The following is a 15,319-nucleotide window of genomic DNA, read 5'->3' as shown; positions in this document are numbered from 1 at the left end:
TGTGTGTGTGTGTGTGTATATATAGTCCCTGATCTCAGAAAACAATTAAGAGATTTTTTTTTGGATACCAGTAAAATGGTAAAGTTAGAAATACATTTTTTTCCACTTTAAAGAAGTGGTATACTTTTTAGTATAAAATAGTCTCCTAGACTTGAAAAATAAATGCATTTAGAGTTTGCTCATCGGCGATATATTTTTTTAAATTTTGCTTTAGACTTGAAAAGTAATTTTAATTTACAAAAACTTGTTCTATATTTTTCTTCTTATCTGTATGGTTAAAAAAGGTTTATCACCAGAGACAGTTGAGTGAAAATGGAACTAATGAGTGTTCTGTGGGACTTCGTTTTCTTTCCTAGTCGACTCTACAGCATCTAAGACTCACAGTGCCACTCACTGAAACAGTTTAAGACTCACTGTTTCTAATGACACATGTGATACTAAGTTATTTTAGACCTTTTTGGTCTTGAAACAGTTTTCCTTGGCAGAAGAAACGCCTGAAGGACATGATTTTGCAGGACTCTTGTTCCTCTCAGGGCACCTTCCTTTGACTCCCAGTATCCCCTCCCTCCCATCCCCCACTCTTAAACTCGAGCATGTGCTTCCCCAGACCCAAACCAGACTCTCTTCTCTACTTTTGCTTTGTTCTTTTGTTTAAAAGGTCAAGTTCATGCAATATGGGTCATTTTTAAAATATTTGAGAGGCATCAATTTCTTTAGGGATTTGAGAAATCAGGCATTTCTAAAACTTCATCATCTGAAAATATCTTTATAATTTACCTTAAATTGAGATGAAATAGTAGTTTAAAAAATAATTATCATCAGGAAGTTCTCATTGTGAAAAATGGAGATAAGATTACTTCTTCTATTGTTAAAAAAAAAAATCCCATCTTAGAAAATCTTCAGCTATCAAGAAAGACATCTGCAGTTTTTTTTTAATTGTTCTCCTGTGTGGCTTGGCTTTCTCTTAAAAGTAGGTTTCCAGGGAGCAGTTCATAAGATGATGATGTTGAAGATACTGTCAGTAACAAGGTGATATGTAATGAAATGTCTGTGACCTTGATGAATTCACAGTTTTACTCAATATTAAAAATAATATTCCTCTTTATGCCGTTTCCTAGATGTAGTGGAACCAAAGGAGAGGGGCCAGCAGCTCGCCCCCCCAACAGCAGATGCGGTGTCCAAAACCTTATCTGCACCCGCTTCCTCACCATCAGTTGTGAGCCAAAGCAGGACGCTAGCGAGGCCTAACCCCGATGCCAGTGTGCTGCACACAGACCAAGGGCTTCCGAAGCTTTTGTCAAGAAAGACTTTGGTAGAGTTTCCTCAGAAAGTCGTGTCTCCATTCAGAAAACAGGGTTCAGATTCAGAAGCAGCCCAGTGGGGCAGGAGAGGGACGGATGATTCTTCTTCATCTTCATCTTCCAGCTCCTCCGATTCAGAGTCTGACGAGGAGGGCGACCACTCAGGAGCAGGTCCTCAGGTGAAGAGCAAACGCAGGGGAGGGTCTCCCGTAGCTGAGGCTTCACGTTCCTCTGCAGATAGGGCCCCCAAAACTGAGATATCGGCCAAAGAAAAGACAGTGTCGCAGCAGCCACACCTGGACCTCACCCCTGCAGGAAGGCCCCGCCAGGCAGAGAAAAAAAAGGCCTCCAGTCAGCACCTGGAGGACAGAAAGGGCCCCAAACCCAAAACCGCAGCGCCCAAGTCACATGCCGCAGAGGAGTCTATGAAGCAGAATGTAAAGGAGAAACCATTGCAGAAGATATCTAGATCAAACAAAATAGACAAAGAAAGCCAAAAGCCACTTGAAGTTAAAAAAGCCTTGTCTGACCGTCCAGCGTGGGGGTTGTCCACACATCCTGCTGGCGGCCCAGCGCCCACCCCATCAACAGAAACCAGAGCCGGGGGGCAGCCGCCAGCCCCTCCTCCTGAGGCCAGAGGGAGCCTTTTGGAGAAGCAAGTACCAGAAGCAGATGGGGAGCTGGCTCTTCCCCTGTTCAAAACAGAAAAATTGGAAAAGCAGGCAGCAGAAGGAATCTTAAAGGCTGAGGAAGAGATTTTGGAAGATCAGCTACCCATGCAAAATTTGAAGACAGCCCCTGTTCAGAATAAAGATGTTCTGGACGAAAAGCCCGCAGTCCTGAAGCTTGAGGAGAAGGGCGGGATCATGGAGGACTCGGCTGCTCAGGTGGAAGGCCAGGACCACACACAGGGTACACCTTGCCTTGGGGTTCAGAGCTCTTTCTGTCCTTTGGGTGGGGAGGTCAGGCTCTGAAGAACGGTGCGATGAAAAGAAGTGTCACACTCAATCAGGTTCCCAGTAGGCCTGTGGCCTGTAGCACTGTCTCAGATAAGCTGGGGGGTATATGTTAGTTATGGGTAGAAATTCCTGAAACATTTCAGATTTATTTCACAATGAAAAAGTTTGCCCTTGGTGCTTCTGAGTGTTTCCTAACCAGTAGAACAGGCAGTTGAACATCTTCATTCTGAACTTTGGAGGGAGTTGAACCTGCAGGGCACCTCATTGAGGGAGGGGTGGTGGGAGGGTTCTGTTAAACTCCAAGTGTAAGGAGCAGTGCTTACACTTGGAGAAATGGCCTTCAGGTGAGCTAAACAGGCCTTTGTGTTTAGCATCTTTATGCCTAAGGGAAAAGCTCACTTTAGGGATTGAAGCTGGACCTTAAGGCCCTGGACATGTCCTCTGATCCACCTGAAGAGCACAGCAGGCTGCTTTGTTTTTTCGTACTGAGTTTTTACGAAGGGCTTTTTTGCTCCCCTAAATTTTTAAAGGGAAACTGTTTATTCCTCTTATTTTACCACTTTCCTATGCATCGAACTTCATAAAATACAGTGTGCTTTAGGAGGACCACAGCAAAATGGGAAAGCAGGTCTCTTAGTTTCAGGATCCGTGGCTCTTGAAATGTACCCGTCGCTGACAAAGCCCGCTTCTCCCTGTCTGCGCTCCTTTCTGTTCAAAGCCTCCCCTAGGCCAGTACATACTACCTGCAATTATTGGGTCGCTCTCTGTGTTACAGTGTTGTGTTTTCTTCCCTCCCCTTTTCTCCCTCTTTCATGAACATACAAAGCTGCAACAAGCGCCTGCCAGCCTCCTCCTGACCCCAAAAACTGCTTTCCTGCTGCTGTTGCAGTCACTCTGCTCTAGACTTGCCAAACCTTCAGGGTAACACAGAATTGGGAGTTTTCAGATTGCAGATCTTTTTGAAAACAATTTGACTAATTTTTGATGATTGTGTTATTTTTTCCAACATTCTCTTTGCCCTTTGGAGGCTGAAGATGCTGCGCGGAGTGCAGCTGACTTTCAGGGCAGTGTCTGCATGGGGGTGAACTGTAGCTCGCCCAACCCAGCCACCGGGCCCCTGTCCTGCCGGGGAGGGGCGGGGTTTCGATTTCCCTTCTGTCAGCACCCCCCACACACGCACGGACTGTGAGGACGCACCTGCCTGAGCTGTCCCCACGAGAAGATACCTTGCTTGTTGAGACAGGAAAGAGATCAGTTCTCTAAATAAGACATCGTTTGTTTTAACACGACCAAGAAAATGAAAAACATTTTGGTGTGAAAATGAGAATTTTGGTGTGAATTCAAATAGTGGGAAACTGCAGTTACTCTTTTGCAGCATGAGTAGAAGTGAACGGAGTCTGGACAACAGTAGTTGCAGGCCCGTGAGACCCCGTCCGGCATCAGCCATCACCCACACCCCCTCCCTCGTGCCATCCTTGTGTCTCAGGGCACATCACAGGGAAGTGGGGTGTCTTTTGCTTCATCCACACACATGGTATTAAGATCACCAGTTGTGTAGGTGTGTGGGTTCTAATTCTTCTTTCTTCCACATAGAGAAGACTAAGTATTTTTGAATCTGAGTCTAAAGTTTACCAACTTCTTTTTGAAAAAGTTAAACAACAAAAGTTCCACATCTCATTTCCAGTTCCCCTTAACTGTGTTATCATTAAAAACATTGGACTTTATCTGATTTTCTTGTATTTGGAGACTTAGAAGTCTCACTTAGTTGCCACTCTAAAATTTTTCTTCTGTAAATGTTTTATTGCTGTTAGATTTTAATGGATCTGCTTTTTTTTTCTGCATCTTTAAATGACCTGCACATCCGTCCATAACTGTTCTTGGCATTTTCAAAATTCTGAGAAGTCCAGGGTCTACACAAAGTAAGAGGTATATAGAAAGTAAGATGTAAAGGCGTTATAAAAGCTATTCCACCTCTTACATGATTAGTGTAAATTTTCGTCAAGTTTCTTTCTTTTGCTTTTGAAGATACTGTTGCTTTCTGGGCTTTTCTTTTCTAAGTAGACAATGTATTTATTACATGTGGGGTTTATGAAGAATGCTTGCTGTGTGTGTGTGAAAGAGAGTGAGCTGACCCATTCAGAAGCTTCCGTTTACACCGTGTTGTGTTTCCCCGCAGAGCCTGCGTCAGCCGCTCCCACTGAGCCATTTGACAACACCACCTACAAGAACCTCCAGCATCATGACTACAGCACATACACCTTCTTAGACCTAAACCTGGACCTCTCCAAGTTCAGGATGCCCCAGCCCTCTTCAGGACGGCAGTCCCCCCGCCACTGAGAGCCCAGTTTAAAGATTACCCTTTCTGTGTCTGTCTGCATTCTTGCCTGCAATCGTCTCGGCAGTCACGAGACCCGGCGTGTAGAATCCTAGCAAGCAGTGAATTAGCAGCACTCCTCTGATGGTTCCGTCTCCATGTGTTTAGAGACATCTGGTGCGCGGATTTCTCTCTAATGACAGAGTATGGCTCAGTGGACAGATCCGCACAGAGAGTCAGAGGTGCCTTCCCTTTGTGTGGTTCCACTGTGCTGAGCCCTGGTCAGCTTGGTGTTCTCTGGTTCACCAGTGTGGAGTCTATGAGTATAGCGGGGCCTTCTGATAAGACCTAGTTCTTGATGAATCAGACATAGGAGTTGTATACATTTTAACCAACCACTGCAGAGAAAGTATAATAAATTATGGCATTTTATGATCAGACGGATCTGAATTCTTTTGCTCCATTGCATTAGGTATGTGATGTACACTTGGGGAGTTGCAGAGTGGTGGGATTACAGACAGGCGAAAGTGGTACACAAGGTCCAGCAGCTTTGTTCCAGGTGGCCCGGCAAAATAAGCTTATTTGTCCACGGAGGGTTTCTGGGACAGCCCAGTGATTTCCCATCCCTCAGGGTAACGTAACCCAGGCCGGGGGGCGTGCAAGTGAGAGCAGGCTCTGTGTGTGCCTCGGTGTCTGTCTGTCCCTCTGTGTGTCCCCAGGCCCCATGGGGACTCTGAGAAGTAACAGATCCAGCTGAGATCGTTGCTGAGAGAAGAGGCTGTGTCCGCCTGCTTGGGCCCCGCGTCCCCCTGCAGCAGAGTGCCTGTCCCCACACCAGGACGTTTCCTGGTTTGCCTGTTCTCATCCTTCCTTGCTTGCTTCTGTGCCCAAGCTTGTGGCCTTAGTTCATTTCAGTTCTGGTTCTTGGCCTCTGGTCAGTTTACAACAAACAGTACAGTGTGTTATAACTTCTGACTCACATTTCTATAATCCTGCTTTTCTTAAAATGAGTCCAAGTAAGGATACCAAGACTAAAAACACGGGTTTGAAAAGCTAGTATTGTGATCATCCGTCTCAGATTTCATTACCGCCCCGGAGGCTTAGCAACTCAACAAAGTTCTCTAATCACATTTTTCATTATAAGAGTACTGAGACCCGTTACCAAAAGAAAGCAAGTGGAACATAGATTACCTGAAATCTCTGCTCACCCGACCACGGTTAACACAACAGGTTTCCCAGTGCTGCGACCATATGATGTACATACAGCTTTCTATCTTGGGTTGTTTGTTTGTTTTCATTTAGTAGCTTCTTACACTGTGGCCCATGGAGCCCCTGTGATGTGTGGAGGCGTGTGAAGGGCCGTGGTCTCTGATGCCAGAGTGCACTTCCCCGGACTGTTAGTACCACAGAGAGTTGTGAAAGGTTGCTGCTGAGCCATGAAAGACGCTGGGATTCTTGTCTTCCAGAGGAGAGAAATTCAATCCGGGACTAGTGACGAGACTTGATTGCTCAGAGCTTTTGTGTAATAAAGTTTTATTAAAATATAAAAGAGATGGAGAAAGCTCTGACATAGACATCAGAAGGGGCAGAAAGAGTGCCCTTCTGCTAGTTTTCAGCAAGAAGCTATACACCCATCAGCAGGCTGCTAATTGGAGAAAGGAAATGACTCAAAACTCAGAGTGGCACCAGGCCCCTCACCCACAACCTGCATTTCGAGATAACACTGGCACAAGGTGAGTCATCCCAGGCCATAAAACAGTTGACATGAATCTTGAAGAAAGGCAAATTTCCAAGCAAGTACATAGTCTCATTAATACAGCCTAAGAACATTTCCATGAGTAAAACACTGGTTTGTTGAGCCATTATCGGTTCTGCAGAACCGACTTGAAGAAAGACAGTCTAAGGTAAATACATAGCTCATTAACATAGCTTAAGAAAAACATTTCCATAAGAAAAATGCATTGGTTAACTCAAGGTTTGAGAAAAGTTCTCATCATGACAATAGAGTTTTAAAAGAAACCTTTTAATTTTGTATACAGAAGGAAAAAAGTCTGACACTTGCAGTCTGTTTCCTGCGCTTGGGAACCCATAGCCTTCCTGCCTGTTACCCTCTCAGTTGTAGTTCTTTTTGCATCAAAACAAGTCTGGATATATTTCAATCTGCATAATGTTTCCCCCTGGCTCTAACCCTCTGGGAAGTCTCAGGAGCCACGATAAATAGCACCAGCATTCAGACCCCAGAACCTTCATCCGGGCACTACGGCCACAGCTACCCACCGAGCACAGCTCGCTGAGTTTGTGTAGTTTCCCATGTTCTCTTTTAAAAAGAGTGCCAGAACTTCTGTGTGCATATAACTCATTTTGTATTTTCTGTTTCCTGAAGAGGAATTTCCAGAAACTGAGCTAATGAATCACAAGTGATTCACGAACGTGTGTATTGCTTTCATTTCTGTGAGACTTTTAAGTTGGCTTAATACGTCTGAGTTCAACAAGGTTTCCCTCTTTTTTGTGGTTTTCGTGTCATGTCACCTGAACACTGGCATCTTCCTGGACGCTGGTTCTCTTAAACCTGTTATGTGTGTCCCGTTATGACACACACCCCGGGACTGCAGGATGCTGTATGGAGACCTGCTCATTGTGGGTTCTGGCTCTGGTGCTCACTGGCAGCTGGTTAATAACAGAAACCCAGCAGATTATCGTGTGGCTTTCCTGATCCTGCTTCCAAGCCCAGCTTTCCGGATCCTGCTTCCAAGCCTGGGCTCTGTGTTTTGATGCTTTCTGTTCTCCTCCTCCAACCCAAGGTTGCTGGGAGTGGCTAGCCCCCAGTGCTGTCTGACCATGGTCCTGCACCTTGGGCGTAGAATGCAGGCAAAGGCTTATAAAATGACTGCTAACACGACAATGCACTACAGCCTGCAGGAAGGCTGTGTGAGGCAGAAACCTAGGAGCAAACCAAATCGCTCCTAAACCTTACGGGGAGTATGGGAAGAGTTTTTCCGTAAGTGGGCCAGATAGTAAATATTTGCGACTTTGCCACATACCATCAGTATGGCTGTCACTTTTCTTCAACTCTTTGAAGATGTTAAAAAACCAACCATTCTTGATGTGGGCCTTACAAAAAGAGGCAGAGAGTAGGTTTGACTGAGAGCCACAGTTTTAAGTTTTAATACCCCAGTGTTATGGGGCAGCCACAGGCCATTTAATTCAGTGAAGGGTGGGTTAAACTAGTTTGCTTCAGGTGCTTGGGACCCGGTTCTACTGCCTTCTCCCCTTGCCTCCTTCCCTCTGCCCTCCTGTGGGCTTTCTTCTAGAAGGGATCTGAAACAAACACCAAGAGGTAAAACATTTATCAGCCAAAGTGCTGTTGGCGCTCCTTTGGGAGTAACTTCCGTGCTGGGAGTCTGACATCCAAGATCAAGGTGCCGGCTGATCCAGTGTCTGGGGAGAGCCGCCCTCCTGGCTTGCACACGAGCTGCCTTGACCTGTGTCCTCTCGTGGCAGAGAGCTGGAGAGCAAGCTTCCTGGCATCTCTCTATAGAAGGACGGACACGAATCCCCTCTTGGGAGCACCACCCTCATGGCCCCTCTAACCCTAATTCCTTCCCAGAAGGCCCCACCTCCAAATACCTCCACATGGGGTCAGGGCTTCAACATATGAACTTGAGGGGGATACAGACATCCAGTCCATATAACAGGCTCTGTCCTGCAGGAGAAGAAATGAGATACCTGGTTTTACTCTTAAAAAAAAAAAAAGAAAAACTGGTAATGTGTTTGAAATATTCTCACAAAAATTAGGGGAAGAGCTGAGCTGCAGAGATGAGAAACAACAGGAAAATGTTGATGATTGCTGAGGCTGGGTGATGGGCACCAGCAAGTTCACTATTCTGTTCACAATTTGTTAAGTCCCTGGGAACTTTCACTTTTACAAATCCTACTAGTTAGTTAGGTGGACAGTAAAATTGAAAAGGGAGACACTTGAAGCAGAGAAGAGACAGGTCATGGCAGTGCTTCCAGGCAGAGGGGTGGTGTCCTGCTCTCCAGCCCAGCACCTCTCAGTGGGGTGGCCAGGTGACTCTGGGAGACCTTGATGGCCACAACCAGCTGGCACCTTGAAGGACCCAGTCCAGTGTTTTGTGAACATAGCTATCTGTAGTCTGCAGTGTACACTCATAAATAACCCACTCCCCTAAGTGCGGGTGAGTACATGTTTTCTTCAGGCTTAGAAGCGTTAAGAAGTGCGTTACAGACTTCCATGGTGGTCCAGTGATTAGGACTCTGCACTCCTAGTGCAGAGGGCGTGGGTTCCTTCCATGCTCAGCAACCTGAGATCTCATATGCCACAGGGTGTGGCAAAAAAAAAATTAATAAACTTCATGATTTTAAAAAAAAGAAGCAAGTTGCTGTGATAGTAATCACATGTCTCTGTTTCTTGTTTTATCTGCATTTTCCATTACTTGACACAATTCTTCACTTTGAGGAAATTTTCCTGCAATATATCTCTAAATGGGGCTTCCCAGGTGGCTCAGTGGTAAAGAATCCGCCTGTCAATGCAGAAGACATGGGTTCGATCCCTGGGTCGGGAAGATCCCCTGGAGTAGGTCATTGCAACCCACTCCAGTATTCTTGCCTGGAGAATCCCAAGGACGGAGGAGCCCGGACGGCTACAGTCCATGAGGTCACACAGAGTTGGACGTGACTGAGTGACCACACACATATCTCTACCACGCTTCCTTTCCTGTTTCTTTTCCATGCATTTGGACCTCTAACCTTCAGTGATACCGTGTCATTTCTGCCTGACCCCCACCTGCACCATCTTCTAGCTCCTTTCTTCCGAGCACGCATCACCATGTTGCTTAGTGGGAGAAGAACGAAGCAGAGGCAGTGAAATCCGGCCACTCGGAGAAGACCCAGTGAGCTCACTATGACCCAGGACTGGGGAGTGTGGTGGGGGCAGGGCTGACCACACAGTCTCTCTGCCTGTAACTAGCACAAACAATGAAACTGTCACAAACCCTGACTAAGGATGAGTCCATCAAGCCCAGGGGAGGCAGCAGGTAGGGGGAGGCAGCCTGGAGGCCGAATGACTCAACTTTCAGAGCAAGTTAGTCCAGGCCTAAAATAGAACAGCCAAGAACAGCCACTAGGCTCTGCGTGGCTCACATGGGCTGTTTCTCGATTTAGTGGGGTTTTTAGGAACCAGTGTCTCTTGAAAAAAGTGTGTTTCTGAGGTTTAGCAATTCCTTCTTTTTAACTTCAATTTCTCTCCATCAGTTAACAGTTAAAATTTCATGCTTTTTATTTTTTAAAGTGTCAGGTGAGTTCTTTTACATCTGAAGGATTCTTATACAGAACAGACGTTTAAAAATTAATATTTAAAAAATTTGCAATTATTTTAAATTTTAAATTTTTTTATTTTTTGAAAAATATAAAGCTTTTTAAAAACAGTATTCAATCTTAATAAAAACCTAATTTTTCTTAAAGCATTTTTTTACAAATCTTACTAACCTACTTATAAAGTCCAATTTTAACAAACACATCTAAACTTTAAAAGTAAATTTTTACTGGATATGTCTTTCTTAGTGACTTGTATTGCAACTATTTTTTTCAGTTAGTTCCTATATCTGTGAATGACTAGTACTTAAGGCTAGAAGAGGTTCAATGAAAATTAACAGCAAAAAAAAAGAGAGAGAGAGAAAGTATAGACCCTACCAAGAATGGTTTCAGGTTTTCCGGGGCCTGACTATTACAGAATTTAGAGAACTTTCTCTCTCTCTCTTTTTTCTTTTAATGTTGACTGCAGCAGGTCTTAGTTTCAGCATTCAAACACCAAGGGGAACGTGGGGTCTAGTATCCTGATCAGGGATTGAACTCAGGCCTCCTACACTGGGAGTGTCAAGTCTTAACCGCTGGACCACCAGGAAAGTCCCTGGAGAGCCCAGAAAAGTCCCTGGAGAGCTCTTTTAAACAAAGACAATGAAGAATTATGAATTCAAAATCAAGTATGAAAGTGAAAATTATTTAAAATCAGAAAACATAGCTTATAAATTTTTTAAGTTGGTAGATGCCAGAAGCCTCACAAAATCCAGAAAAATAACATGATATTTTGATTGATGGCTTGATATACCCACTTGGCTGTGTGAAGACTTGGCTGGTCCTCCTCGGCTACAAAAGTGGGTTGGGAGTGGGGGCCACCTCTGGGGCTGGGATCAATGTCCAGCTTGCACATGTGCTGTGATGATGGCCAAGTGCACCTCCACACACAAAAGCCTCAGTACTTCCCGTTAAGCTCATCTAAGTATAACATGTACGTGTGGGCAGGAATGAGTGACATCAGGCAAGATTGCCCCTTTCCCCTCTTAAAAAAAGAAAAAAAAAAGCATGCATTTATAGTATCCAATTATCTTTTGGCAAAAATCAATGACTGTTTTCCCCACAAGTCTGGAGAACACATGAAATGTTCAGTTTTCTCCAGTATTTGTTTCTTGTACTTGAGGTGGTTGCCTTGATCTGTCAGAGGCAAGTGAGGGCTTCTCAAGTCTCCCTGAAGTCAGGAAAACTACAGCTGAGCCACGCGCTCACCACGGGCTTCCTCTTGGGAAAAAGCAGAAGACGCCCGGGATAGGGAGGCCTGCATGCATCCAGCAGGCACCGACTGACTGCTCCAGCTCCATGATGGGCGGACAGCTGAGTGGGGGTCTCAGACCCGCCAAAGATTATCTCCTGGATGAAGCCGGGAGCCTTCCCCTCGGCCAGCGGAGGGGGTCTGACTCTGAGTCTGCTCTGCTGACTGAGGACACAAGTTCTTCTTCCTCACTCAGACGTGGAAGGGTCGAGCTCCCTGTGACCATTGTTCACGTCCCCTCTCCCAAATGCACAATATCCCGGCAGCCAAAACTGTGTCTAATGCTACACCGTGTTCCTCACAGAAACACACATATAAGACCGGGGAGATGGGAGTCCCACCATGGGGTCCTGGGGCCTTGGGGCCTTGACCGGTGGGGGTGTCCTCTGACACTGTGAGTTGTTTCCTTATGGGAGATTTTTTTTTTACATCCCTGGGATGATGTGTATAGGAGGCTTCCAGAAGGGTGAGAAGCCAGGCTTTCTTCTGCCAGGGGGCAGGATGCTGGTGAAAGGGGAGTGGACCAGGGCAGGGACCCACCTCAGGCCTCTCTAGACACGGGTGCAGCAAGAACCAGGGGAAGGTGAGGGGTGCCCACTCCCTCCCTCCAAACCACCCGAGCCTCTTGCCAGCACTCCTGCAGCACTGCGCATATGAAAATACCTCCCCCTTATACGGATGGGCTTGACACTTACAAATCAAGGATTAACCAAGTAACACTGGTGATGGAACAGTAAACCTGAGTCGCCTCATCTGCCGGGCAGAGAGTGAAGACAGAAACGGGTGCCCCAGAAAGTGGGCTGCTCGGGATCTGGTTAAGCAAATTCTGCCCACACTCAAGGAGGGGATTCCACAAAGGTGTGGATAGTAGGGCCGCAAGAATGATTAAAAGATGTGTTAGAGTTACGCCATGACAGATGGGGACATGAGCACAAGTTCTATGTGTGTGTTCCTTTATCCATTTGGATCTTTGAAGTATGTGAATTCGTTACTCAAAAATAGAATTTTAAATCTTTGAAAACAATTTTAAAGAAAGAAAAAAGCGAATGACTCTTTTTTGCAAATGAGGTTGAAGATGTATCTTCTGTTGACCCCACCGGCTGAACGTGGGATGTAGCAGGTAGGACAAGTCAGGGCAGACCATGCTCAGGGAGAGCAGTGCCAATCTCGCATCTAAAACAGGCAACCAGGAAAACACATTAAAGGGCAAACTTGGGAAGGCCAGGAAGAAGCTTCTTTGTGCTTTCTTAGGTGGTGGAGGCCTGACCGACCACTTGCACTCTCTTGGCAAGAGCTGCCTCCAGGCTCCAGGAGGAGCGACTTCCTCTGTCCTGAGACACCCAGCCCTGCTCCAGAGCAGGACAAGCCCTCAGGTCTCACCTGCCACCTTGGCTTCCCTAGTCATTTATTCTTTCTTTTAAGCACTGGTGTTAAAATCTCACAAAATCCAAACGAATCAGAGCCCAGGTTACAAGTCGATCTTGATGGTTTAGTTCATCAGAAGCTTTGCCAAGGTTTTTAAAGAGTGAGCCTTAAAATATATCATCCTCTGCTCCAAGCCAGCTGGGAGAAGCCCGAGGAGAACACCGTCTCCCTGGGAGCATATGGCAAGTCGCTGCTGCTGGGATAGGGAGAAATCAGAAAAGAAACGATGCTCCGGCGCCAAATAAAAATGTAGGTTTATGGCACTGAAATAGAGCTTCACGCCACCAAAAGCTATTCTTAGAATTTTGAAAGGACAGAGCTGATGAAAACAAAGGAAAGGGGGAGAGGATTGCTGAAGCCTGACATAGGTGCTGGGGACCCGAGATGCTGACCAGGAAGGGAGGGAGACACTTAGGACGGAGGTGGCGGTGCCTGCAACGCGGCCAGGTTCGTGTGCGGGATGAGCTCCAGCCTTGGCCTTGCGTTCCTCCAGGCAGCTCTTTTTCTTTATTATTTTTAAAATTGATTTTATTGAAGTATAGTTGATTCAGGCTTCCCAGGTGGCTAGTGGTAAAGAACCCACCTGCCAATGCAGGAGATACAAGGGATGTGGGTTTGATCCCTGAGTCGGGAAGATGCCATGGAGGAGGGCATGGTAACCCACTCCAGTATTCCTCCCAGGAGAATCTCATGGACAGAGGAGCCTGGCGGGCTATTGTCCATGGGGTCACAAAGAGTCAGGTATGACTGAAGTGACTTAATACACACACACATACACACACATATCTGATTTATGATGTTGTGTTAATTTCTGCTGTACAGCAAAGTGATTCTGTTATATTTATACATTCTTTTTCATAATGGTTTATCCTGGGATATTGAATATATATATTTGAAATATATATATATATCACTTTATTTGTGATATATAGTATGACCTGGTTTATCCATTCTCTATAGAATATATGTGTGTGTGTATATATATATATATATATTTTTTTTTTTTTTTTTTTTTTTTTTTGCCCACTCAGTGTGTGAGATCTTAGCTCCCGGCCAGGGATGGAACCCACACCCCCTGCAGTGGACATGCAGAGTCCTAACCACTGGACCACCAGGGAAGTCCCTTTACATAACAGTTAGCAGGTCCTTTTCTTGCTCATGGCCTTCAGTTCCCATCCTTCCCCCTTCTCACTGTGCCATCGAGTCCGTTACAGCATTGTGAGGGCAGCGCCATGGGTCCCGTTGCAAAGCAAGCTCACCAGAACGCGGGGGACAGCTCAGAGAGCTCGTGGGGTTTTGAACCACATTTAGGGCTTCTTTTTCAGCATCTTTTGATGGTCCCTGTATTTTTACTGAATCTTTTGGCTATTCAGTCTAAAACGCATCTTTCTCTCTTCCGCACTGTTAGCATTCTGGGGGTTTCCTCTTCTCTTTCCCCCTTTCACAAAATGTTGGATTTGTTCTTAAAGATCTGACAACACAGCAAGAAGGACCTTTTCTGTAGTGTCACTAGATGGTCAACATTTTGTTTGGGGAGTGGGAGGGTCCTTAGGAAAATATGTGGACAACAAAAGACTGCTGGTGGTGTAATTGCAGGGGTATCAGGTTGATATATAATGCATAAGTCTGTGTAATGGAACGTTTCTATTCATCATAAAATTTTCAAATGACTCGCAGCTGTGTGGCCCTCGCAGCTGTTCCTCCCTTACTAATGGCCTCGGGCTGTGACTCAGAGAGGAATTCCGTGCCAAGGAAGCTGGCAGCGCCGCAGTCCTTGATATATTCCCAGGGAGGGGAATCACTCATTGTCAGCGGGGGTGATAATGGCGAAAGAGTAAAAGGCTGCGTGGGGAGGACTAGTGAGGAAAGAACCCCGGTCCCAGGCATGTGTGAGAAGGCTGCTTCAACCTCAAAACTCCTACCATTGATTTACTTCAATCTGTTTCTATTCATGAAGTCTGTTTTTTTCCCCCTGGGGCAAATCAGAGCAGCCTGTGAACACAAGCCCCAGGAGACCTAACTGCACTGGCAAAGCGGATTCCCCCAGCAGGCCGCCAGCATGCCCCTACCTGCTCGGCGCGGTGTCTGTCTGAGGTCGGAGTGTGCAGCCCTGGAGAAGTCCCCAGGCCCCTGCCTCCTGGGCCAAGCTGCTTGAACTTGACCTCATAGGACTCGCCCAAGTGTGGCCGAGAGAACACTGATTTCTGGGCCCAGGATGGAAGCTGTGAGGACGGGACAAACAAGAGAGGAGACTGGTTTTATTCAGGCTGCTGCAGTCAAGGGAGGCTGTGATCCAAAAAAGAGAAAGTGTTAGTCGCTCAGTCAGGTCTGACTCTCTGTGACCCCATGGACTGTAGCTACCAGGCTCCTCTGTCCACAGGATTCTCCAGGCAAGAATAGTGGAGTGGATTGCCATGCCCTCCTCCAGGGGATCTTCCCCACCCAGAGATCAGAGCATCCCAGCAGAGTGGTTCTGGGCTGGATAGGCAGGGTCAGAGAGGGAGGGCTTGGTTCACCGGATGGAAATGTTTATCTTTGTGTCCATCTGGTTTGACAGGGATGAAACTCTGCTCACTGTGCCCGAGACAAAGAACAGGACACTGGAGGGTCTGTGTGTAAAGAACATCGTCTGTGAGCCCTATGGGAGGCTTGAGAAGTCACAGACAGCCTGTCTTACCCAAGCTGTGGAGCAGGGGTT

At 46.2% G+C, this 15,319-nt stretch overlaps 1 protein-coding gene and 1 long non-coding RNA gene across 3 annotated transcripts in view; one reads left to right on the top strand and one right to left on the bottom strand.

Annotated features, from left to right (window-relative positions):
• The window catches only part of NDUFV3 (NADH:ubiquinone oxidoreductase subunit V3), a 12,199-nt gene extending 7,185 nt beyond the window's left edge, over positions 1-5,014 (top strand). Inside the window, exons 3-4 of one of the 2 annotated variants that reach the window (XM_040267162.1) lie at positions 1,119-2,213; positions 4,437-5,014. In XM_040267162.1, the coding sequence (XP_040123096.1) occupies positions 1,119-2,213; positions 4,437-4,597 (1,256 nt within the window). In that variant the 3' untranslated portion in view covers positions 4,598-5,014. The remainder of the gene's footprint in view (positions 1-1,118; positions 2,214-4,436) is intronic. The other variant, XM_040267170.1, reaches the window with a different exon arrangement.
• Positions 5,015-7,610: 2,596 nt separating this feature from the next.
• Positions 7,611-14,779, bottom strand: LOC120883158. Its single transcript, XR_005725702.1, has 3 exons — positions 14,691-14,779; positions 8,202-8,277; positions 7,611-7,892 (listed from the first exon to the last, which is right to left on the bottom strand). It is a non-coding gene; the product is annotated as an uncharacterized LOC120883158 (long non-coding RNA).
• Between the last annotated feature and the right edge of the window lie 540 nt (positions 14,780-15,319).

Source organism: Oryx dammah, unplaced genomic scaffold (genome assembly GCF_014754425.2).
Source record: "Oryx dammah isolate SB20612 unplaced genomic scaffold, SCBI_Odam_1.1 HiC_scaffold_2, whole genome shotgun sequence".
NCBI lineage: Eukaryota > Metazoa > Chordata > Mammalia > Artiodactyla > Bovidae > Oryx > Oryx dammah.
Note: the sequence above shows the minus strand (reverse complement) of the source record. Positions and strands in the feature narration are given on the sequence as shown.